The 27,068-nt window shown below is 42.6% G+C and overlaps 1 protein-coding gene across 2 annotated transcripts in view; it reads right to left on the bottom strand.

Moving 5' to 3' along the window:
- Positions 1–2,028: 2,028 nt before the first annotated feature.
- STK33 (serine/threonine kinase 33) overlaps positions 2,029–27,068 on the bottom strand; it is a 198,404-nt gene continuing 173,364 nt past the window's right edge. For both annotated transcript variants that reach the window (XM_054971719.1, XM_054971718.1), the window contains exons 14-16: positions 13,816–14,061; positions 13,176–13,259; positions 2,029–2,828 (exon numbers count right to left, since the gene is read on the bottom strand). In XM_054971719.1, coding sequence (XP_054827694.1) covers positions 2,652–2,828; positions 13,176–13,259; positions 13,816–14,061 — 507 coding nt within the window. In that variant the 3' untranslated portion in view covers positions 2,029–2,651. The remainder of the gene's footprint in view (positions 2,829–13,175; positions 13,260–13,815; positions 14,062–27,068) is intronic.

The raw sequence follows: 27,068 nt of genomic DNA, 5'->3' as shown, positions 1-27,068 counted from the left end.
TTATGATAGACATCAAGGGCTCAAAGCTAATGCTGCTATCTGCATTGCTCACTAGTATTTTTTTTAAAACTATATAGAAAAGTTCTCTCTTGGCTCTCTACACAATATTAATATTTAAAACATTCTTCAAGGTGATTGTAGCTATGCAATTTTCATGTAGATAGTACTGAACAAATGAATTGATATTGCATTTTTAAAGGATTAGACTACTGTTAAGGTTTGTCAAAATGGGAACTTTCCTTCAGTTTTCCCCGTGGTATCACTGACTGGTAACTGTATAAACATTAACAAAGACAAGCCGTCATAGCAATCAGAAAGCACTCTTAAGATTTAAGTACTTCATACTGGAACCAAGTACTCTGGGATGTGTATTTATTTTTCACATTTGTACCCCATCCTTCTTTCCAGGAGCTCACAGTTGTTATTTTAATTTCACAACATTCCATGAGGCAGCAACTCAGGCTGAGAGAAACTGACCTGCCTAAGAATGTCCTGTTTTTGAAAATTATTACTATTAATTTTATAACAATATCCTCTTGGATTAATTATTTTAACTTAAATTATTGTTCTTAATATGGTTAGCTGTCTTGACACCTTTCAGACTGAGAGGTAAACAAACAATGGGGATTTGACTGTTCATTTCTCACCAAGCCTAACTCTCTAACCTCCACAAAGCAAAGAGAGCTCATATTGGATGGTTGAGGTGAGAAGCTCAGAAATGAAGATATGTGAAACAGTGCATAGAATGGGCCACTGGGTGCTTCACAAGCACAGTACAAAAGCACAGGATATGCTTTCATAGGTCTTCCATCTTGCGAGGAATACTGACTGATGCATTCCAATTATATAAACTCTACATGTTCATAAGCTTTTAGCTCAAAAGATCTGTGAGAACGATATATGTCGGCTCAGCTCATAAAATTTCATTTACAATAGCCAAGGACTTACCTGAACAGAGAATAGAATCACTCTTACCATCATATCATCAGTTTGCAACTACTACTATGATCAGGTAGGACTGATCTGAAGTTGGTTAATGATGCCTCTGCCGTTCTAACAGAGAAAGTCTGACATACCTTTCAAGTAATTGTCTCACTAAAGAGAAAAAACTAGCAATGAAAGTTAATAGTTGGCTGATCTGGTCTTTTAAGACAAAAAAGACCTATTGTGCTATTGTTGAGAAAATCAGAAAGCTGTATGGATTTTCCAACAGACTCTCTATTTCATATCAGACTGGAGAGACTGTCACATCCAGTATCTGGAACAGGGATTTGCTGCCAATAACCTGAGCAGAGGAAAAATCTATAAGATCAGCTGTGTAGTTCAGGTGAAGTATTCTGAATTTCAGTTAATATAAAATTAGGACATCTACAAACCTTGTGTTGATAATTCTTTCTTTGGCTTAAACAAGAGATTAAATTCTTCATATTCATAAGAATGAAACATGAATAGAAGTATTTGTTTCAAACAGAAGTGGTCAAATCCCTATCTCCAGCTCTTATTTGGAAATCACATCATATTCTAGGGCATAGGAAATCTGAGAAAGGGGATGTAGGGGTGGCCCAATTACTGCTATGCAGCTCACAGTTTTAATAACAACAACATTCGATTTATATACCACCCTTCAGGACAACATAACACCCGCTCAGAGCAGTTTACAAAGTATGTTATTATTATCTCCACAGCCATCACCTCGTGAGGTGGGTGGGGCTGAGAGAGCTCCAGAGAGCTGTGACTGACTCAGGATCACTCAGCTGGCTTCTAGCGGAGGAGTGGGGGCTCAAACCCAGTTCCCCAGATTAGAGTCCTGCCACTCTTAACCACTACACAAAACTACCTTTGCTGAGGTACTGAATATTTCTGTGCCCAAATAGTGTATTCAGGATCACTTGCAATCATAGGAAGTATACAAATTTTTTCAAAATAATATTTACAAGTTTGAAAGAAATATTATGAAAGTATGTGTATCAAACTGCTACAGAAGAATTTAGCCTAACAGTTTGAATAAAGTACAAAATGAGTCAGATGTCTGTTTTCAAGCAAACTGTATTGAAATAAAGATGATAATATAGGCATTATGTTTTAAAGGAAAATTTTGCATAACTTTACTTTAGCAGCCTAATCCAGCCTTATAAAAATTAATACTTCAAAAGTTTCATTGACCTTGGTACATGAGTTATAATGCCTACAGCAAGTTTAAAAACAAGATCCTAGCAAATACTTACAAGTGCAAAATGCACAGAGTTATAAAAATAACTCACAGTCATTACATATTTTGGCTTCTCATTTTTTCCTCTTCAGAAATCTTTGTGACAATCTTAAACACAGCAAGTGCATTCAGAGAAGTGAGTTGCCCATGTGAATGATACCTGCTACTCTACAAAAAAAATTTTTTTAAGGCATTTTAGACAGTTCTGGGCTGGGAAAGCAGTATTCAGTGGATGCCCTCATACAGGTTAGGAATTCACACTGCATTTAGAACTTTTATCAGCACTACCATGAAGCTAGAGCACTGTTGATGGTTATGGTTTCAGAACAACAGAAACAGCTTCAGAGTTCAAGGCACACTGGTCCTTTTGATACAGTTGCCACATTTTGGCACTAGGAATAGGTGCTTTATAAGAAGTGTACTTTGAGCAGATGAATCTTCCCTAGGATTTCTTTTTGGTTTTGAGTAGGCCACTATTGGTAGCTGATTTTTGTGTAGTTTTGTTTAACAGTCCTTGACATGCAGAAAAAGAACCTTTTTCTATTTCCAGTTTCTTCTCTTGACATTCCTGGCTCCGTTTTGCATTCACACCAGGAGACACTGATCCAGTTCCACTAATCTGTGAGTTGAAAAAAAATAAAACCAATATTTATTAACAAATGGGAAGAGTACTATAATGGTAAACACTATAGTCTTCACTAGGACCACAACAATGTAGGTAGAAGAGGATTTCTTAGTAGAAATCTCAATGTGAGGAACAGCCTTTTGAAGTTGGTGTTTTCCTCTCTTGACTACTGGATAGCGCACAAGCTGAGTATGAAAACATGCACTTGTCTAAACGCTGCGCTGTAAAGAATCTCCTTAATATATATCTAATCATGTAAGCCCTTCAGAGTGCTTCAATTAATTTTAGTTTTGGTTCAGAAACTGGCCTTCCATTGCACACAAGGGTCCTCCCACCATGCAGGGCACCACTGGGCTCATGGGTAGGCTTGGCTTATCTGTAGATGCTGTTTGCCTGAACTAGGTTCACAACAGATGCTTTATATGGAAACACCTTGACTCCCATGATGGCAGCAGTACTATCTCAACATAATGCAAAAATTTAGAACTAGAGAGGGCCAAAATAGTGCACTTCCAGTTACCAGCTGCACATTGCAGGTGCAAACATACAGAAGTTTGCAAATCACCTGGGGGTCTCTCTCACACAGCCCAGGCAGAGCAGATAGATCCCACTGAGGATAATGTTATGAATACAGTTGCATAGTTGTGTCCTTATGACAAAAGGGCCATCAAACACATTTCCAAAACAAGTAAAGCAAAGAATACAGCAAGAGCATCTTTATTAACACCTCATAATAGACATAATTCCACTAACAGAATGGTGGTATGATCTTTCACGTATGATCACACATATGCTAGTGGTAGAAAAATACTTGAAAAACACTGGCATCTTATTTCTGGGATTCCTAGGCATAAATCACACCCACTGTTTACATATATATGTGCCAAGAACTTCAAGGATATGCTGATCAGAAGCTAACTGAAAGAATAAACACCAGATACAATTTTGATAGATGGCAAAGGAACTCCAAAGGGTAATTTTCCTTGTGAGAGGTGTTGTTTGTTTTCTCTGTCTTCAAACCAATATATCTCAGGAGCCATCTTTTACCAGAAAATGTTTTATAAGACCATAACTGATTCTGCACACGTTGGATAATGCACTTCCAATCCTCTTTAGAGATCATATGTAACAGAATTTTTTGAGTGTGAAACAAAAAATCCACTTCCAAACGATAGCTAAAGTGCATTGAAAGTGCATTATCCAACATTTGCGGAATCAACCCATTTGTGAACTGCAACTTGAAAGGTTTGATTTATACTATACAATGCATTTGTGCATTAATGTATATAATATTTACTATATAATCTGTAAAAATGGGTTTGTGAACACAGATGCTGTATTAGGTTATGGAAAATGCAAGCTCCGCTAGTCAAGCATTTCATGGCCTTGAAACATTCAGATAAGGAATGGAAGTTCTAGGTCATTGAGACTCTAGAGGCAGCTGAGCTGCAGCTATACTGGCTTCTAAAGAAGAAAGAGGCATTATGGATTTTTACTTTGAACCAAATGGGCTTGTTTCACACTCAGGTTTAAAACCAATGGATTTCAGCATTTGCGCCTATGGCTGTGGCAGCGGCTTTGCATCCCCCCGTTTTACATTATCTACGCTCGATTCAATTCTGCATTCTTTTCTTGAATTTTATACAAGATATTTGGCATTGAATTTGCCTCGGGCTTTGTGGGCTTCTCAACACGTGTCATGGGTTTTTTAAAATTTTGAGTTTGCACATGCGTGTTAACTAAGTGCTATTGTGACGTAGCCTCTTTGTTAGACTAAGAAATCCCACCCTCTCTGTGCAGCCCCCAAACTTATCATGTTTGAAAGTAGCGATGACTGGTGTTGAGAACTGATTACACCTTGAGCCTTTTTACTTGCAAGGAGGACGGCAAAACAGCATCTACAGTGAAATTAACATCAACCCATGCTTTCCCCCTCGACTGCCAACTTTTGATTACTGTTGTCTGCAAACGGAGAAGACAATAAAAGCAGGCAGAGTTCCACACAGCTAAGGAGACAGGAAGGGGAAGGAGCAGGGGAGAACCACACCCTTTGTGGCAGGAAAGCTCCTGTCCCAAGCAAGCAGCTGTTCTGCTTGTTCTGTGCACTTGCTCAACCCAGCATCACAATAACTGTTAAATACCCACACTTCTGTTTTTATGTGCTTAATTTTTTTCACATAAATTCACAATGCTGCAACTGTTGATCAGATGGAGAGCTGAGGAGGAATGGGGGGAATAGCCCGCCTCAGCTCAGCACGCCCAGGAAGGAAGCGAAGGAGGTGAGCAACGGACACAGCTGTGCTACCGCTTACTGCTGCCCACCCCAGCTCCTCTCATCGGGTGCCATGTGCAGAGCATAGCCGGAGCCTGCCCAACCCCCTCCAGGGCTGTCCACTTATCCAAGGCGCAAAGGCACCCAATGGTGCTTTACCATGCAAGTTTGCAGGCGCAGTGGCGCCCGCTTGCCCCCCGCCCGGCGAGGCACTAAACGGTGCTTCACCATGCGAGTTTGCATGCACAGTGGCACCCATCTGTCCCTCCTGCAAACCAAGTGCCTCCAGCCAGCCCGGTGAGGCACTGAACAGCTTCACTGTGCAAGTTTGTAGGCGCAGCGAACAGCGCTTCATCGAACAGTGCTTCACCGTGCAAGCTTGCAGGTGCAGTGGCGCGCGCTTGACACCCCTCCCCCCCCTGTGGCACACCAAGCACCTTCAGCCTGGCCAGTGAAGCACTGAATAGTGCTTCACCATGTGAGTTTGCAGGAGCAGCGGTGTGTGCTTGACACCCCCCCACACACATATCACTCAGCTGGGAAGGAAGCAGAGGAGGAGAGGATGGGCACAGCTAAGCTGCTGCTTGGTGCTGCCCGCCCCAGCTCCACTTGCTGGGCACCATGTGCAGCACATAGCCAGAGCCTCCCCCATCCCCGCTGGGGCTGCCCACTTATTCAAGCCCCAATTCCTTGGGAATGCAAGATGGACACCCCAGGACCCACGGAGTTTCCCGCCTCCCTTGCGCTCTGCGCCTTTCTCCGCTCAGGCAAGGCCCGGCCAGATGGAGGATGCTGCACCGCATGTCCTTTAGAAAAAAACAATGACAAAAGAAACATTAGGAGAGCTGATGAGGGTGGGTGTGGTTAAATCTGCTCTGGCCAATCAACTTATAATAGGAAAGGAAGAGGGGGGTTGAGAAAGGCATGCATTTTACACTTACAAACACCGGACCAAGTGTGAGTTGGCAGGTGAGGCCAAAGAAAAATTGTCATATTTCCACAGCCAGATACTGCAGGGAAAACCTAACATAGCCTGGAGCTCCATCATATGACTAGCTCAGAAGTGTAAAAGGCATGGAATGTGAAACAAGTAATGAACACGCTGTAAAGACCGAGTGCAAAAGAGACCATGGTCTAAATGAGGAACTGAACGAGATCGGTGTTGGTTGAAAGAACAACTTAGCCTTTATTCTGTTTATTCTGAGGACTCCTTTTGCTTGCCATTTTGGGGTGATGCAACTTCTGCTCAGGTATGATTGTTACCTTTTGCTGTATTGCATCATATTCCCCTCCCCGCTAATCTCCTCCCACTTTACAGTACAGATATGGGATAGGAATGGGGAATACTTGATGCCTTTGGATTCCTGAAAGTGGCACTACACACCAGTGGACTAACATTTACCCTGACCTGACTTATAAGGGTAAATTTTATTTTTTGTGTGTTTAAAAAATTTCTTTGTGCATTTTCAATTGCCTGTTCACTTGATTGATATTAAGAGACTAGCAACAAAGCCCATTGTGAGAAAAAATATAACAGGCTCTATAAAGGGGAGGACTGGCAGGCAGGCATTCCCTCCTCCTCTGTCACTGATCCCAGCGGGATGAAGGCAAGGGGGCGGGCACGGCCACCTCCTCTGCACCTGATCCTGGCTGAGTGAGGGGGAGTGGGCATTGCCAGCTGCTCTGCGACTAATACCAACTGGGTGAATGGGGGGGGCAGGAATTGCCTCCTGCTTCGCAACTGATCCCGGCTGGGTAAAGGGGGGGTGGGCCTTGTCACCTGCTCTGCTCCTCCTGATCGCAGCTGTGTGAAGGGCAGGCGGGCATTGCCACGTGCTCTGCTCCTGATCGGTCAGGATGGGCATTGCCTCCTACTCTGTGCCTGATTCGGGCTAGGTGAAGTGGAGGGGCAGTGCCGCCTGCTCCGTGCCTGATTCCAGCAGGTTGAACAGTGGGAGGGCATTGCCTCCTGCTCTGCGCCTGATCCGGGCTGGGTGAAGGTGTTGCCAAGTAGGCCCCCTCTCCTGCTTTAAGGCTTGCCATGGACTGTGTTAAAGTTTCCTGCGTTGCTGCTTTACTGCTACACCAAGATTGCCCTGCACGTGTGTGCTCTGATACACATGTCAGTTTCCTGCCTGCTTGTTAATTACCTTGCTGCTGCAATAGACTGTGTTAGTTGCCTGACTCCATGTCTGGATAACTCCACAAACGACTTTCTTCCTGGGCAACCCTGACCAGACCTATATCTGGACCTTCCAGTGTGACTTTGGACTTTATTAAACATGTGCCCCATGCCTGCATTGCCATCTGCCACGGACCGCGCCTGTTCCCTGCTATGGACTGTGTTTTTACGTGCTGTTCCCCCTGCCTCCATGGAAGCCTGCCTCATCTGGGCCCAAACCGCTGTTAGCAGCCGGGCGCCTGCCGGGGAAACCTCCAGCGAGCCTGGCCAGGCGCTTCCTGGTCAGTTCCTGCCTGGAGCCTCCCGCGTGCCGGTCCCTGAGCTTGCCCTCGCTACCGGGCTACCTGCTAACCAGCCCCCGCCATGCCCAGCCGGTGACCATGTTCTTAGGCAGCCAGAAGACCAAGAGAAGAAGCCTGCTTTGGGAAGCCATTTCGGAGAAGTGGACACACCACGTCCGCAGCGAGAGAACCTCTCCCTGCTCTGCATATCTTAGGAGCCGCCCCGGAGAAGAAGCTAAGTGCCGACCATCCCAAGAACTTAGAAAATGCATCTCAAAGAAACCTCCGCATTCCAGAGCTGATGACATCAGGGCAAGCCCTGTCCGCTGGAACATCCTTTCAGCACGCTCGGATCTCTCCCTCCCTCCTTTGTCCCCTCTTCCTGAGGTGTCACTTAACGCAATCAGATTCCTAAAGTGGCCCATCCAAGTCATTCAGTAACCCATTAAAGCCTTTGTTTTAATCTGTGAGAACTACCAAGTACAGCACCAGCCCCAGGGTACGTTTTGGGGTATTTAAGCTGGTCCCTCAGACCACATGGTGCTCGTGCCATTCCTATCCAGACCCCCTTGCTGTCTGTCCGTGGATCAATTGCTGGCATTGGACCACCTCGCTGTTGTGTCTCTGCTCCGCTTCAGGATAGTGAGTATCGCCCTTATCATCTTGGGTACCTGCTCATGCGATCGTCTCTGTATTTCTTACTCTGCATTTCCTAGTCCTTGTGTGCTTTCTTGTATGTATGTGCAAGTTCAGGCTTACGCCACACTATTAGTGAATACACGTGTTTATTGAATCTATTTGTAGTCTGCCTCTTTGTCACTAGAGTGTCTGGAATCGGGACCTCCGTAAACATTGGTTAGATCCGCGCTAATTTTAGTTCCAGACTGCTAAAGCTAATTTCCCCATTATAAAAAGCAGTTCTGGTAACAAAGGGGGGTGGGTATTGTCACGTTCTCCTTGCCTGATCCTGGCCAGGTGAAGGGGGTTGGCATTGCCACCTGCTCCAATTCTGATCCTGGCTGGGTGAAGATGGATGCAAGCATTTCCTCCTGCTCCACACCTGATCCCAGCTGGGTGAAGGCAGGAACAGGCATTGCTACCTGCTCTGCTCCTCTGATCCCAGCTGTGTTAAGGGCAGGCGGGCACTGCCACCTGCTCCACTCCTGATCCCAGCAGAGTGAAGGGCAGGTGGGCATTGCTAACTTCTCCACTCCTGATCCCAGCTGGGTGAAGGTGGAGAGCGGGCATTTCCACCAGCTCCACTCCTGATCCCAGCTGAGTGAAGGTGGGGAGCGGGCATTGCCACCTGTTCAGCACCTGATCCCGGCCTGGGCTTCCCACTGGGGCGCACTCTCTGGAGGTCTGGCTGCCTCATCTGGGTTTCCTTCCACAGCAGCACTCTCTGGTGGTGCACCAGGGTAGGAAGTGAGTTGTCTTGAATACTTTTAGCTTTTATATAGTAGGATAGTATTTTTTTAATACTTTCCAGAAATGTGGACCACTAACAACTCTCATCTAAAAATAGATTTCTGGTTGTTTCAATTAATTAGATCAATGATTAATTGATTAATCCACTAAATAATCCATTCCATGAATCATTTTTTCTTGTTTGCTGTTGGTGTGAGTAATTTAAATATATTAAGTCTTTTTTTGAAAATTTTATTTTAGATTTATAAGCGACTCACACAAGAATTGTGTGAGGTTGTTCATTGTTTTGCTAAGGCATGCTCTAATTTCAACAAATATACAGTATGATGTTTAACCACAGAGGAAGGCCTCATGGATGAAATGCATTTGGTATACATTTTATACCATGAATTACTGTACCTGGTCATTGGAAAGATTCCTGTTAAACTGTGACACCCTCATGTGTATTAGTGTAATTATTTTAATAATTTATACTAGGGAAAGGTACTTTTATATGTATCCAAAACTGATTGATTTTTATTACATTTATATTTAATGGGCTTTCTCTGTGGTGGCCCCTACCCTGTGGAACAGCCTGCCTGAGGTCAGGAGAGCCCTCAATCTCCTAGCTTTCTGCAAATGGTGCAAAACTAAATTGTTCAAAAAAGCTTTCTACTCAGATAGGAATGCTATATTAAGGGGTGGGGGGTCTCAGATGCTTCACTAATGAATTACGGACCATAGATGTCACCACTGTTTTGCCTTACATACTATCTATTGTTTTAAATATATGCTCCTATGAGCTACCCGCGCTTTATGTTACCTAATGTCAGTCCTAGAATTGCTTATGCTTTGTTTCAGCATTTTTTCAACTCTGTATTGGATTCTTGCTAATGCTATGTCTTTGTAAACTTGTATTTATTTTCCCTATGGCATTGTTTGTGGAAATGTCCTCGATATTGACTGTACACACAGTCTCAGTGAGAAAGGTGGACTATAAAAGACAAACAAACAAACAAAAGATTGTGATTTAATACTTTTTTTACCCTCTTATGATACAGACTTTGATATTACCACACACAAAGTTTCTTCTTTTTTCAACTTTCTTTGTTACCTGGTTTTTGCTGGATTGAAACTATTTCCCCCTCTTGGTTTTGTCTTTCACTGAAGCCCCATTAACTTTCCCCCTCTTTCCCTGATAAAAGTCTAGCTGAGGTAATCATACTGCTATCATTTCTGGCTTGGCCCAGCAGTCATTTCTACTTGATGTGGTAAGCGCCTTAGTCTTTGTGGCTAGCACTTCCGATTTGATGATTGCTTAGCTTTAACATGGAAAGGCTCTGCAGGCTTGATAACCATCATTCAAAAGTTCCCTTTTATTTTTTTTCAAACACAATTTAGCTACCATTACATTATTTTTGACTATGATGGTTTTGCAGTACATTTCTATGCTATTATGGGGATCAGGGTATTCCCAGATGGCTCTCTGAATCATATATGAAAGGATAGATGGGCCCGGGGTAGCCCAATCTTGTCAGATTTTGGAAGCTAAGCAAGGTTGGGCCTGGTAAATACATGGATGGAAGACAACCACGGAAGTCTACCTCTGTTCATCTCTTGCCTTGAAAAACCTATGGGGTCTCCATTAGTCAGTTGCATTTGGATGGCACTTTACACACAGACACACATTTACATGAGACCAGCCTAAATGTGAGTCCAGTGGCAACTTCAGAAGTTCCTAATGTGCTCATGTGGGGGCACTGCTCATCTTAATTGACCTGTAATTAAGAAGTACACATTAGACAGACACTCAGTAACACACTTTATTGGGGGCTGCTTTTGGAAAGTACTTGGCCACTTCAAGTAGACCAGAATGCAGTGACCAGAGTCCTAATTTGTTTCCAGGCCAAATGCAAAGATGATGACCTTTTAAAGAGCTAAATGTGTCCTAACCTGTGATCTCAGATCTTCAACAGGGATCTTATTCTTTGTTACCATCAGGGGTCATTTCCTATAAAAAGAACTACAGGAACTCATTAGCATAACTCATTAGCATATGCCACACCCCCTGACATCACTGGAAGTGTGTCAGAAAGCAACATCCACCCCTCAGGCCCCTTTCTGCAAAAGTCTCCAGGTATTTCCTTGAAGCAGAATGAACTCAACGTAGCTTACCCTCCTCTGGAGAGCCAGCCCTGCTTGCACCCACTCACTCTCTCAAGTCACAAATGAAAATAAAGCAGCATGAATTCCAAGCAGCTTGTGTTCCTTCGGAGCTCAGCACCACTCGGCTTGCACTCACTCACTCATTTTCTCTCTCCCCCCACCAGTCAAAAATGAAAGTAAAGGAGCAGAGCAGAATGAATCCAAGCAGTTTGCGTTCCTTTGGAGCCCAGCACCACTCGGCAGTCTCTCTCTCTCCCCACCCCCGCAATGAAAGTAAAAGAGCAGAAGGAATCCAAGCAGCTTACTGTTCCTTTGGAGCCCAGCACCACTCGGCCTGCACTCATTTTCTCTCTCTCTCCCCCACTCCAGTCACAAATGAAAGTAAAAGAGCAGGGCAGAATGAATCCAAGCAGCTTGCATTCCTTTGGAGCCCAGCACCACTCAGCATTCTCTCCCCCCCCCCATGAAAGTAAAAGAGCAGAAGGCATCCAAGCAGCTTGCGTTCCTTTGGAGCTCAGCACCACTCGGCCTGCACTCGGAGGAAATCACGTGGGCGGGGCCAAAACCCACGTGACCTCTTTTTAGACCTACCGGAACGCCGTTCCTGTGCGTTCCGGCTACAAATGAGCCCTGGTTACCATACTGTCAGAGCGATGACACAGGAGCATGTGAGGCAGACCCTCTTGGTCATGGCCCTGGCACTTTCTGTACCAAGAAATTCAGCTTGCCACTTCATGTCTTATGGTGTCTTGTAAAGCATTTTTTCCCTAGAAAGTATTTTTGAGTGGGTAAATTATAAGCAATTATTTATCTTCTGATTCTGCAGTATTTCAGACATTGCTATTTTGTCCTCTGATTACAGCCATACAGGCTATGGTTGAGGCTGGTCCCAGGCAATTAATACAAAACACAGATTTTTGGATGAAAATAGGCCCCAGCTTTATTGATTAAAACCAATGGAGCGCTGGCACGGCATAGGGCAGGATCCTCAGAATCAAATGACCCACCTGCCATTGGCATATCTTCTCCAGATGTAAGCTGAGCATCGTGGGATGGAAGGAGGTGTAGCATCCATCCTGGTATGACCCCAGCGGTCCCTGCAACCCAGGGTGAAACCTGCAATGGCCAGACCTGATGCGTAACCTTCGGCTTCCTGCACATCCCTCAAGGGGACCAAAATAGGGGATGAGCTGCTCAGCTGGATGACTCACTCCAGTGATTCTAGCCTAATACCTCAAACTACCAAGTTGTGACAGGCATCCACAGCAGCAGCTGGCACTAGAGAGGACAGGAGGGAGGCTGTCTGTCAGATTCCTCCACCAATAAAAAATGGCAGCAAGGACCATAAAGGGCTGCTGGCATGACAGCAAGCCCATCCCATGCTCCTCCCCACTCTGTTCCCAGCCTCCACCTCAGCCACAGCCGTGCAGCCTGCCTTTCACCCAACCTTGCCTTCTGCCTGCAATATAGTCCACAGGTAAGTCCACAAGCCCCTTTGTTCTTTTAACTATTTAATATCATTTCAGTTATTTTTGCTTTATTCATAATGAGTTACCAGCTTGTATTATCTAACAGACAGGCGAAATAATGAGTTTTAAATCAATTAACCTTGAAATTATCTGAGATCTAGGATGCATTGTGTGCTGCTCTAATGTGTTTTATATAGTGGTTGTTGTGGATTTTCCAGGCTGTATTGCCGTGGTCTTGGCATTGTAGTTCCTGGCGTTTCGCCATTCAGCTGTGACTGGCATCTTCAGAGGTGTAGCACCAAAAGACAGAGATCTCTCAGTGTCTGGCGAAACGTCAGGAACTACAATGCCAAGACCACGGCAATACAGCCTGGAAAATCCACAACAACCATCGTTCTCTGGCCGTGAAAGCCTTCGACAATATATGTTTTATATGATGATATCAGTGTTTTTATTATATATATTTATTATGTTGTTATCCACTCTGAGCCTGCTTGCGTGGAGAGTGTATTATAAATCAAATCAAATTAAATAAATAAAATTGGCTATTAAAAAAAAACTTACACTGGAACATGCCTTGAGAGATGAACTCTTCTTCTTGAGTGTTCCATTTGGTAAAGCATTAGTATGACTTTTTTTCTTGTTAACCTAAAGAAAGAACAAAAGTTAATTTGGGGAATTCAGGAATAAAGAAACAAAAAAAATTAATCTCTGTGATGGAATAAATCTGACTATCCTTAACATAGATCTTGGTTTGCATAGAACTGCTCTATTTTAACTATTTATTTGGGGAAATATGTTTATGTTACCTTTTCAAAGTCCTGCTTGAGGTGGCGCACACACGCGTACGTATGTGCTGTCCAATCTCAATCAATTTATAACAACCCCCAACAAGTGAGAAGCAGAGGTGGTTTGCCCATGCCTTCCTCTGCAGAGTCTTCCTTGGTGGTTGTCCATCTAAGTACTGACCCTGCTTAACTTTCAAGATCTGACAAGATCGGGCTATACCATGCCACATTCCCTCCTGAGGTGGCTTATAAGTAAAAAACAATACCATAAAATCATAAAATATTATAATTTATCAATATAAAAACAGCAATAAAAACATGAAACTACCATTGAACACCTAAAGATATCTATAAAATAGGCTCTATGCCTAGCTTTTGATTTTTTTAAATCTTACAAATATCAGGTTAACTGTTACCTGTTTTGTTGGTGTGGAAGGTTTGCTGCTCCCACTCTCTGTCTCTGTTTCTGCCCCAACCTCTGAGTTGCCATTGCTGCTAATAGGACTCGTTTGGCTTTCACGGTTATCTTCCTGTTGAGCACTGCCTGATGCATCATTCAGGTCATCTACAATCAAGCATACTTCTCCAGTTTCAGTGCTGCTATTATTCCACTTCTTCATCAGTTCAAGAACATTACAAGGTCTCTGGACATTTGTTTCACCCTAAACAGAAACATTCACTTTAGAGTTTTTTGATAATACATTAATCTAACTACAAACCCAGGAAACAAAAAAGCAATGAGGTTTATTTTGCTTTGGGCCTTAGTTTCTCAAATCTTTCAATCAGACTATTAACAAAATTTGTGGTTGGGTATGAGCTTTCACGAGCCACAGCTCACTTCTTCAGATACAGCTAGAATTCTTCAGGTACTCTCACACCCTGCCCCACCTATGTGCCCATCTGCCTGCTCGCTCACTCAAATGCCCTTCTACCACCTGTACATCTTTTTCCCATGGGGGGAGGTCAGGCAGGAAATGGTTCCATTCACTGCTACTGCAACATACTACCTGTGCGTCCTTCCTGTGGTGGCACTGGGTGGTACATGTGACCAGAAGTGTACTTATGTGTGCAAGTGACGCATGAGTAGGATGATGGTGACAATGGGTAGTAGCAACAGATGGCAAGGGGTCTGGGTACTATATGGCCAGCCCCACCAACAATCTGAAACTGGCCCTGGGCAGAAGTAGTACTGCCAAGTTATGGTCCTTCCTTATGCAGCATCTAACTATAGTTATCTTATTCTATCCAGATTACACTGTGCAACTGCAACATGCTCCATGACAAATTGCTATTCAAGACTGTTCAGAAACTATAATTAATATAAAATGTGGCACTCAGATTGCTAACTGGGAACATACCTTGCCAAGATTAAAAAAGCTACAGGCGGTGACTACCTATTGGTTTCTAAGCACAATTTAAAACACTGTTTATTACCTTAATCCCTCGGGGTATTTTAAAGGCCCACATGCTCCTATATGAACATGCCCACCAATCAAGATCTTGGGTAGAGGCCATGTTCTGTGTGCGCCTACACTGAGAAGTGTGGCAGGTGACTGCCAGGCTTATTCAGTGGTAGTACCTCATCTTTAGAAAGTTTCCATATATCTGGCAACCAGCTCTTGTGGCTTTGGTTTCTAAATGAAAGCTCAGTCTATTTGTTGATTTTTGTTTGTGGTACTAGGTTAGGGTACATTTCAGAGAGTTTTGTCAGTTACTGATTTTCATTAGTTAGGCCTATTGATTAGAGCATTAGGCTAGGATCTGGAAGATCCATGTCTAAATCCCCACTCTACCACGGAAACTTGCTGGGTGAGGTAGCCTAACCTACCTCACAATGTTGTTGTGAGGAAAAAATGGAGGAGAGAAAAATAATGAGAGACAATTTGAGTTCCCACTAAAGAAAAAGACAAAGTATAAATAAAGTAGGTAAAAGGTAAAGGTAGTCCCTTGTGCAAGCACTGAGTCATTACTGACCATGGGGGGATGTTGCATCACAACGTTTTCTTGGCAGACTTTTTACGAAGTGGTTTGCCATGGCCTTCCCCAGTCATCTACACTTTACCCCCAGGAACCTGGGTACTCATTTTACTGATCTCAGAAGGATGGAAGGCTGAGTCAACCTTGAGCTGGCTACCTGAACCTGACTTCCACCAGGATCGAACTCAGGTCGTCAGCAGAGCTTGGGCTGCAGTACTGCAACTTATCACTCTGCGCCACAGACATAAATACAAATAACATTTTAAGCAGATGTTTGCAAAGTATGGATTGATTGTGATTTTATTTTAGATTAGTTATTTTTAAACCTTTTAGCTAAGAGTAATTCTGTACATATAACTCCCCCTCAGCCTCTTGTTAGACAAATACAAAACACAATGCACAGAGGTTTGCTCTGACAAATCAATTCTTGGAATCAAAGCTTGGAATAAGCAATATATGCGTTATTCCTTTTTTTAAAAAAAAACCCATAGATGAATGTTTTAAAGGTTTGTATCTATGTTTATAAAATAACATGTTAATGTGTTTTTTCTGTCTACAAATCTTCTATGAGGCTTCAATCAGCCCAACATATGTTATTGGGATTCAAGGTAACATGAACAGGATGAGATTTGCTGTACCAACCAATGGATAGCATTGCTTCAATTAATAGTATTTAATTTCATTATTTGTCTTCCTATGGATTTAGTATGAGACGTGTATGAGATGAGGAGACTGGTATTGGCATAAGAAATGCATACACTGAATTAGTTCTACATAAATCAAGGAAATGTATTCCCAGACCTTCTGAATTTATAGAATGATTTTCAGATGTGGACTCCAATTTTGCAGGTGCAAATTTACATCCATAATTAACTGTAGACAAATTGATGTTGCAGACATCTAAATAGCTACCTTATTTGCAAGCACATTCAGGTAATTAAATTTCTAAGTGCACCAAATCGCACCTACAAAATAAGAGGCTGGGTTATGGCCTCAGGAAAAAAAACCCCTGTGTTTTAAAGAGCTACAAATACTTAAATAGCACATGAAAAGGAAGGGTGGTTGTGTTCTGACAGTTTTTAAGAAAGTGGAACCACTTAAGTTAATTGTCTGTATTGCCTCATTTGAACACCTGTTGAGTTTAATTGGCTAGCATCTGGTGCTAATTGTGGGGAAAGTGGAGGATTACTAATTGGTTGCCTTTTAGATTGTTTCATTTTCTTTTGTCTTTCTTTCAAGCCTTTTCTGTTCAGATTTTAAGGAAGTGCATGTCACAGTGAGATTCAAGACACAGACTGAAGCAGTACGCCCCTCCATCATGTGGCACCCAACATATGTCGGATATACATTTTCCACTTTGTGCTCCCCAGTAGATGGTTGTTCTGAATGGCAATACTCCCACACCACAGCATCCAAAGTAGAATAAAGGTTGTTGGAGATGCAGTTCAGAAAATAAGTTCTGGGGAAGCTACAGTAACAGAAGAAAGAATTATTATTTTACTAGATTTCTATTCCTCTTTGCGGGTCAAAATCTCAAGGTAGTTTCTAGCACTAAAAAAGCATCTTTTACAGTATATGTGAAGAAAGTCATGAAATATCAACTGAACTCCTAAAAAGTAAACAACTTGCATTGGAACACTCCTCCCAAAATAATAATATTTATTGGAGAACACCATTTTGTGCTCAATAACAGCAAAACAGCAAGGGAAGAGCAAGAGGAAATAAGTAACTGATCATGGAAATGTATTGCTCAATTAGAAGTAGCAGAAATACCTGGTAAGCAATAACATGTTCCATGAGCGCCAAACCTTTTTGTACATTACATTCTATTTGACAATAGTCAAATATCACAAACATTCCAAGGTCACAACCCTACAATCATCTGGTAATAATCTTTTATTATAGTCAAAAACATTTAGAAATCAAGAACCCAGTCTGCCAATCTGACTATACATCTACTAGCTGATTTTACACACAAACTTTATTTGTTGGTAAACAGCACCAGCTGACCAAAGAAATGGATAGTGCAGTCCTAAACAGAGTTACATTTCTTACTTATTTATTTAATTTACAGTCCGCTCTCCCCGCTAGCAGGCTGAGAGCAGATTTACATCGTAAGTAGAGAGATACAAAAAAAAACCAGTTAAAATAATTTTAAAAATTGGAAGCGATCATAAAAATGCAGCATTTAAACAGAAACAAGGCAGCTCATATTTGCACCCTACATAGCACCTTGAGCCGGCAGGGCAGGGCACATGCCCCCCCCCCTGGGAGGGGCCAGTTGGATGATTTGTCTACCTCAACCTCCATAAGCCTGGTGGAACATCTCCATCCTGCAGTCCTGGCAAAATGATAGTAAATCTTGTTCAGAGAGTTCCACCAGGTAGGTGCCAGGACCAAAAAAGCCCTGGCCTTGGTTGAAGCAAGACAAACCTTCTTGGGGGCCAGGAATTACAAGTAGTTGTTTGTCTGCTGATTGAAGCAGCCTCCGGGGAGTATAGAGTGAGAGGCGGTCCTGTAGGTATGTCAGTCCCTGTCCACTAAGGGCCTTAAAAATCAAAACTAGATCCTTGAACCTGATCCAGAACTCCACTTCTAAATCGATTAACTTCCAGAAGAGTGATATTCTGTTTAGGATTGTACTTTAAGTGAGCAACCTTAAGACGGTCTACTCAGAAATATACTCAGGTCTGTTCCCATGAGGCTTACTGCTAGCAAATTATTCTTAGGATTGCACAACCTTTGTATTTAAAGAAAATGGCCACCAACATACTTGTGAATTATGTTTCCTATTTACAGTACTTCATATGCAACAGGCTCTAGCAAGATTCTGCAAGAACAAGATTCTTCAAGAACAGTCTCTCTGTAAAAACTTCTATGATTGCAAAAAAGAATATTTGCACTTACCATGAGGATTCCTTCTGCTCTAAAGAAGGGAGGGCATCTTCATACGGGTGATTCCCATTCGTTGATCAAAGAGAAAGAACTAAAATTCCAGATTTCTTTTCTCCTGAGTGGAGTCACCCATTTCCTCAGTTTGGTAACTACCAAAACAATACCTACACAAACTTTAGGTTAACCATTTTAGTAAGTGTATTAAGATAGGCGGCAAGAAGGCAACTACACAGAGAAAATGGTTTGCCATTCCTCTTTTAAATCAAGTTGGGACAAGATGCCTTCCCTTCCTCAAAGCAGAAGAAACCCGTACAGTAAATGCCAATGTTCCTTTCTTGCTCTGATGATGAAGGCATCTTGACATGGAATGTCCAAAAGCACAATCTCAGTGTCTTGCTTACTGCTGACTAGACTTTTTCTATCCCCTGTTGGGCTGACTTACTAAAATGAAAAGAGTGATGAAAAACTAGCAAATGCCACTCCTTTTCTTTCAGGTGAAATGAAGGCAATGATCCTTCCTGACCTTTGGATTGCATATTGGATCTGTTCTTAGGACCACTTTGTCCTTTGAAAAACACATAGGCCTCTTTTGGGAGATAGTACTCCTAATTCCAAGATCCTTCTGGTCCAAGTAACAGCTGTCAGGAACAGGACCTTCATTCTTAACTGTTTTAGCTGAACTTCTCTCAAAGGTTCAAATGGAGGGTGTGTAAGTGCTGACAGGACTATGTGTAGTCACCAAGAAGTAAATCTATGGTTGACCAAAGGGTTGACATGGTTTCTCTTTTGAGAAATCAGACTATATGAGGATGTCTGGACATTGATCTGTGGAATGACTACAGTCAAGGCTGCCCTGTTTATGTAAGGTATTTGACTTCAATTTTTGGTCAACATCCTCTTGCAGGAACTCCAGGATTTGGCGTAATGTTAGGGCAAATGGGTCTAGGTGTTTTAGTTTGCTCCACCTGTCAAACACCTTTCAAAAGGAGTTGTAAGTTCTCAGTGCAGAAACTATTCTAGAGGCTAGCATGCTGCTTGTGACTCTTGTAGAACTGCCTATCCTCAAGAGTTTTTCCTTTTCAATTTCCATGCAGTCAGATATGGCAAAGCTGGATCTGGATGTCACAGTGGCCCCTGATGGACACCTGGGTGAGCTGAAATCTGCCAAGGGTCTTCAATTAATAACTCCACTAACATTTAAAACCAAAGTTTGCATGACCCCTCAGTTTTCTCAATATCTTTGTGCAGAAAGGCACAAAGGAGGCCTAGTGGCCAAGGAGACACCAGTGCATTTGTTTGCTATGCTACAGCTGTATGGAACCTGGAGAAGACCCTGGATACACAAAGATGAGGCCAATGCAAAGAGGTCCACCCCTGGTTTCCCAAAGCATTTGACAATCTCAAGAAGCATCTCCATCTTGAGAGACCATTCTCAAGTTGTTGTCCAGTTGTTGTCCAGTTGTTTTTTGTTTAGCCAGTTCACTAGCACATTCTGTTAAGCCTTGATGTGCTCTGCTGAAATGGACTTGAGGTTGTATTCTGACCAACACATGATCTGCACCATCTGCACCATCTCTGTGTATAAGGTCAAACGCTTGGACCAGTCCAATTTGTTTGTGGGAATTCACCAAAACATTGTCTACTCTTATTAAGACTTGATCATATCCCAGAACCTTAACTAGAGCCAGTCTTATTGCTCTTATTTAGAGAAGCTTAACGCTCATTTTCATCTCTGCATGGCCCCAGGTTCCTTGCGCTCATCTTCCCTGACAGGTTGCTCCCCAACCTCTCAGCTTCACATCTGTAAATACCTGGATTATGCTTGACTTGATGTAGTCTTGCCCTTGGTCAGGTTAGACCACTGAGTCTACCAGATGAGGCCCTGTTGTAGCAGGAAGTTCAAAACTAAAGAATCTTCAGCTGGAGCTTAAGAACCACTGCAGAAGATTAGAATGAAAGGAACTGAGACCAGACAAATGATCATTAGGCTTCGCAGCTTTGTCAGAGTTTTTAGTGTTGATGACCTGGAATTTAACAGTTACCTTGCTATGCCAGAGATTTCCTGGACATTCTCCTCTGGCAGGTACAGCCTGTTTCTGGGGATTTAGGTTGCTCTTGGCAGAGTTGATAAGAAACCCATGGTAGTCAAAGCATTGAGAGGCAGAGAGAATGTCTGTGTACAGATGAACATGGATTCCCTGATGATGAAATACTACTAAGGCCACCATCACCTTGGAGAAAAACCCTTGGAACCATGGCTAACCCAAAGTGTAGGGCTTTGAACTGGAAGTGTAGCCTGTCCTAGGCAAATCTCAGGTATCTGAGGGGAGCTGAGACAATGGGAAATGTGGAGATACACCTCGCTGAGGTCTATGAAAGCTGTGATGTTCCATGGGTGATGTCCTTTTTTGCGATAGATATGAAAGTCTCCATCCTGAAGCATTTGTGGACCATTTATTTGTTTAGGTACATCAGATCTAGTATTGCTCTTCAGTCCCCATTTCTCTGGGGGACACTGACAAAATCAAGTAAACCCCTGATGAGACTTTCCAATTGGGAACCTGCTCTATGGCCTCTATGTCTGCTAGGTGACAAATGACTTCCATGGTCTCTCTGGAGTTTGGAGATAGGAGAAACTAGTCTGGTGGAAGCATCTGAACTCCATTGATTATCTCACTTTTATCATAATCACTATCCATTGATCTATGTTGGAACAACTCTATTGGAGGAGAATGGAAGACTTATATTCACTTACTATGAAGCTTCCTTTCTCAGTGGTCCGGGATTGCGGCAGTCATGACACTTGGATAGCTCCTCCTCCTCTTGTGCAGGGTCAGACAGACTTGCAATCCTAGGGGGAGGGGCTCCCAGGCTCTTTCAGTTCCTTTCCAAGCCCCAGAGATCTCCAGATTTTCCATGTCCTGTTCCCCCTAACTAAATTACTGACAGAAAAATCAGCAAACATACAAACTTCATAACCTGAACCATGATTTGTTACTTATATGTATCTCCTTCTTCTACTTCTTTTTTACAGGGTGGGTTTTGGACTGCCCCACTCCCGGACCACCGAGAAAGGAAGCTTCACGGTATGTAAATATATTGTCGAAGGCTTTCACGGCCGGAGAACGATGGTTGTTGTGGGTTTTCCGGGCTGTATTGCCGTGGTCTTGGCATTGTAGTTCCTGACGTTTCGCCAGCAGCTGTGGCTGGCATCTTCAGAGGTGTAACACCAAAAGACAGAGATCTCTCTGTGACATTGTGACACTGAGAGATCTCTGTCTTTTGGTGCTACACCTCTGAAGATGCCAGCCACAGCTGCTGGCAAAACGTCAGGAACTACAATGCCAAGACCACGGCAATACAGCCCGGAAAACCCACAACAACCATAAGTAAATATAAATCTTCCATTCTCCTGTGGTCCTAGAGTGGGGCAGTCATGACACTCGGGATATATGTTTCGCAGTGCACCCTCGGGCAGGTATCTCAACTTTATGCATCCAAGACGTGCTGTAGCTCCCTCCTTCCAAAAGCTGCCTCTGCTGAAGCCATCTGATCTATCCTATAGTGTTTTGTAAATGTGTGTACAGACTTCCATGTTATAGCCCTACATATTTTCTCTAATGAACGGAAAGACCTATATGCCACCGAAGTGGCTGTCCCCCTCAGTGAGTGGGTTGTAATTCCCACCAGTGGTAACATATTCCTGGCTTTGTATGATAGACTAATACACTCCCTAATCCATCTACTTATTGTAGAGGATGTCACTTTTTCCCCCAGTGAACTTCGTCTGAATGAAATGAACATACTCTCTACTTTGCAAATATGCTTGATTCTCTTTATATAATAGCTCAGTGACCTTCTTACATCTAACCTGTGCCACTCCTTCTCCTTCTCATGTTTTGGGTTAGTACAGAAGGAGGGAAGGATTATGTCCTCCCCTCTATGGAAGGTCGAGTTAATTTTTGGAATAAAGGAGGGGTCCGTTCTTAGCACTATGTTATCGTGATGAAAAATGCACAAATCTTTATTTACTGATAGTGCCCCAATCTCTGACACCCTCCTTGCTGATGTCAAGCCCACCAGAAAAACTGTCTTGAGGGTCAGCTCTTTAAGGGGACAGGTTGCCATAGGCTCGAACAGTTCCCTAGTTAGTGACTTAAGTACTAGATTCAGGTTCCATGTCAGGAATCTATGAACTTGTGGAGGATTAAGTAACATAGCCTCTCTCAGAAATCTTTTAATATGCAGACGTTTGGTGAGAGACGTCCCACTCTTCGACCCCCTGATTGCCGATATTGCTGCTACTTGTCTTCTCGGAATGCTAGTGCTGAGTCCTTTGTCTAAGCCATCTTGTAAAAACAGGAGAATCTGTTTAATTGAAACTGTTAAGGGATTCTTCCCTTTCCCTTCACACCATTCAGAAAACACGAGCCAAGTCTTATCATAACTTTTGTTTGTTGACCCCTTCCTTGATGCTAAAAAGGTAGTGATTACTCTCTCTGGGTATCCCAGATCTCTTAGCTGGTTGTGCTCAACCTCCAAGCCGTTAATCATAGGGACCTTGGGTTTGGATGTTGTATCTCCCCTTGAACTAGTAAGTCCTCCCGGTATGGGAGCATCCATGGATCCACTATCGACAGCCTTCTGAGGTCTTGGAACCATGGCCTCTGTAGCCAGAATGGGGCAATCATTATTACGTCCACCTTCTGATCTGGGTGAAGGTTGATCAGTTGTTTGCTGTGCCATTATGATTATGTATATATATGTATTTTTAACTGTGTAACTTTGACTGTTTTATGGTTTTAACTAGTATCAATTACTTAATGTGTTTTAATTGTATATGGTTGTAATCCACCCTGAGCCTGATGGTGTGGGGAGGGCGGAATATAAATCAAATTTTAAAAAAAATCTTCTGTATTACCCTGGGTATTATCTTTATTGGAGGGAAGGCATACACAAGATTTTTTGGCCACTCGTCTGTCAGTGTGTCTGTTCCCTCTGCTTCTGGTTCTCTCTGCCTTGAGAAGAATCTCAGAACTTGCTTGTTTTCTGTGGAAGCAAATAAGTCTATCTCTGGATCGCTGAACTTCTGACATATCTGTAAGAATACCTGTTTGTCCAGCCTCCATTCCGACTGGTCCATCTTGTGTCTGCTCAGCCAGTCTGCCAGAGTGTTCTGCCGTCCTGCGACATGGACTGCCCTTATTGACCTCAAATTCATCTCTGCCCAGGGAAAAATATCTTCCGCTTCCTTGTTTAGTATCTTGGACTTGCTGCCTCCTTGCCTGTTTATATAGGCCTTCGCTGTCATGTTGTCCGTCTGTATCAAGATGTGTTTCTCCTTCAGATACTCCTTCATTTCCCAGAGACTGTTTTTATCGCTCTCAACTCCAGTAGGTTTATGCTGCATCCCATCTCCTTGGAATGCCACTCTCCCTGGCCTATCCTGCCTTTATGTGCGCATCCCATCCAGTCAGACTCACGTCTGTTGTCATCGGAACTCTGTTTGGTTCTCTGAGCGGTGATCCCTTGGAGAATCTGCTCTCCTCCGTCCACCAGTCCAGTTCCTTGGACAGTGATAGTGGAGTCTCTACTAGTCTGAACCGTCTCTGTTTTATGATCCTTTGGTAAGGACGTAGAAACTTCTGCAGAGGATGATCCAAGTTTTTTATATACTAAATAATGTTGGTATCTCTTCCTTATATGGGTTTCCTGTAGGCAAATAATATCCACATTTAACATTTTTAATTGTTTAAAGATTTTTTTTCTTTTTTCTGGTGAATTTAGTCCATCAATGTTAGTTGAAAAAATTCTTATAGGCTTTCCTTCGATTATGCTTGTTCTTTGTTACTATCTTCTTTATTTCTTCTTGTTGTTCTCTGCACTCTCGATTTTGAGCTTGTAGCTTTTGAGGTTGACCGTCCAGCCTCTTCCTCCAATGCCGTTGAATAATCTTGCATTGAGGTTCCTTCATCGTTTTCTGGTCCATCTCGTATGTTGTGTCTTTTTCCTGCCCTCTTTTTCCTTACTTTTCTTCCTACATCTTTCCAGGAAGTTCTCCATCTTATAGATCGAGTCAATTTTGAGTCTCTGTCCTTCATAATTAAAGCTAACCCCCTCTGGGGTTAGCCACTGAAAAGAAACTGAATCTTCCCTTAATTTGTCTGTTAAAGGTTTGTATTCTCTTCGCTTTTGCCTTATCCTCCATGGCACCTCTTTTAGCACTATTATCTCTCTGTCCTGTTTCTTAAAAGGTTTATCTCATAATGTTCTCAAAATACAATCCCTTACTGCTTTTCTTGCAAACTTAATGTGTACTTCTCTTGGTATATTGTTCTTTTTTGCATAAGTTGAGTCGACTCTGTATATTAAGTCAATATCCTTAGCAATCTCCTCTCATGGTTCTCCTAAAAATTCAGCCAAATCTTCTTCCATTTCCATTCTAAGGTCTTCTCTTTGCTGCTCTGAGACATTCAGGAACCTTAAGAAATATGAGGCTCTTTCCATTTCCAATCAAGGAGTTCCAAGTAGTATTTTGCTGGGAGGCTACATCTTCTGATTTCTGGATGGCTTCATCACTCTTTTTCTCCACTATTTTAATGTTCTCAGCTATTTCTTGAGCTGTCTATTTTCAGCTAGTTGCATTTGGAAATCATTCATTTTCCCTTTCAGCTCTCCTACTGCTGTATTCAATTTTTTTATTTTTTCTACAACTTGAACAAGTGTATTTTGAATTTTATCTATGCCTGTTTGAAACATAGCTTGCAAATTTGTCTGCAAATCTGATGCAGCTTCCTGGGTCATCGATGGTATTGTTTTCGGCTGTGCTAGAGACATTGGGAGCGTGGCCTGAGTTAATGCTTTTTTCCCTGATTTACTCATCACCTCTAAATACAAGCTACAAACCAGTAGTTATAATTATACTAATTATATATATATATTCTTTTCCTTTAATGTTGAGGCCTTATATATTAAAACACCAATCAATTAGTTCACATTCCACCACTCTTACCATCTTTAACTTTCTTAACTATGCAATATTTAGATAAGTCTCTTTAGTCAAACCCCCATCAGTTATTTCCTCCCTTCTCCCCAGGAAGACAAATTTAAAGTTCCATTTCTTCTTTTTCTCAATCTCTGCAGATTAATCCAGCAGGTGGCAGTAAAAGATTGCCTCTAAGCAAGTTCTCCAGTAATTTTCCACAATAACTTCTCTTTTTTAAAGATCTTCTCACAAAATATTGTGTTGCTTTGTAGTCCAAAACAAACTTAAACAGTGTCTTCGGACGTTCTTCAGGACAAATAATAGGAGCAAAATATAAGGAAAAATCCCAGCAAGAAGGAATGTAATATTAGTTAGTTAGAAATCTCCAAGTAAATCCGTACTGAAAAATTTCTTCCCTTTCCAGTCTCCAAAAAAAGGCAAAAAGAAAAAGGAAAAAAAAATGCAAGAAATCACTTCCAAATTCAAATCTGCTAAGTAAGTAATGGAACGTTTGAATATATTCCAAAAGAGGTTAATCCAAGAAAAACAAAGGGAAGAATAGGTTTCTGTATAATTGAGAGCCGCATAGTGTAGGGGAAAACCTCCCCCTTTTATCTCTTCTCCAGTAAAAGTGATTTATAGTCTCTTTGTTGTGCCTCTTAGTGCCTTCGGCAAAGCTTAGCCAATAAATCAGTTTAGCAGTTTACTCACAGCTCAAATGAAAATTTCTTCTCAAGCAGGGTGAAAGTTTAGAATTTATGCTGTTAAGTCGACCTGTCTTTCAGTTCAGCGGCCATTACGGCCTTTGCTCTTTGTCTTGGCTAGGACACCCCAGAATCCGCTCCTGTCAGCTGCCACTGATAGAACAGAGTTCCAAGGCTTAATTCTTTTGCTTCAACATCCTCCAGACATTGTTAGATAAATAAATCTCTCAGACGAATGCAATTAAGCCAGTCTCTGGGGTAGAGCTGCCCCGAGACTTGACTTCTCTCACCACGACGTTAGCCGGAAGTCCTCAGCATTGGATCAGCATTTGTTACAGTGGACTTGGGGGAAAAAAGAGGCATAGTAGCCTATATAAAGGAAGAACTGAAAGCAAATTTGATCTATGCGGCTGAAGATGGCAGAATACTACTGGTTGAGATCTTGATTGGACAAAATAAGATCCTACTGGCAATGATATATGCACCGAATGATCACTAGGGGTGTACAGGGCCAGGTTGCTTCGGGTTCTGGAAATCTGGAAATACCTTAGGAAGGGCTGGAAGCAGCAGTGGCAGCTCCGGCCTTCCCCACTGCCCTGCAGGCTAAGGCGGCAGTGCAGTAGCATGGCAGCAGAGGAGCCAGAGTCACTGCTGCCACCAACAGGGTTAGTGGGGGTGGGGGTGGGGACTGGGGATGGCGCACACCCCTAATGATCACCAGGAAATTTTTTAATCAAAATTTGATTGATGTTTTGGCAATATTTGATTATACGGACATAGGAGAATTTGACGCTGTATTCGACCAAGACCTTGACAGGAAAACATCAAAGAAATATAAGAGTTCAAGAGGACTACTCCCAAGATCCTTTCTTAGATTGGCAGAAGAATATAAGGTGATTGATGCCTGGAGAACAAGAAATCCATCAGGAAGAGACTATACATACTACTCAGATTATGACAAAGCTTGGTCCAGAATAGATATGTCTTGGATTGCTGCAAGCCTATTACAAGAACTTAAAGACATGGATATACTTCCCAGATCATATGCTGATCACAACCCCTTAATAGTGAAAATAGCAGATGTACCAAAACTATTTAGATGGAGACT

Source organism: Eublepharis macularius, chromosome 2 (assembly GCF_028583425.1).
Source record: "Eublepharis macularius isolate TG4126 chromosome 2, MPM_Emac_v1.0, whole genome shotgun sequence".
In the NCBI taxonomy this organism is placed as follows: domain Eukaryota; kingdom Metazoa; phylum Chordata; class Lepidosauria; order Squamata; family Eublepharidae; genus Eublepharis; species Eublepharis macularius.
The sequence above is the reverse complement of the archived record's forward strand: the minus strand, read 5'-3'. Positions and strand labels throughout refer to the sequence as shown.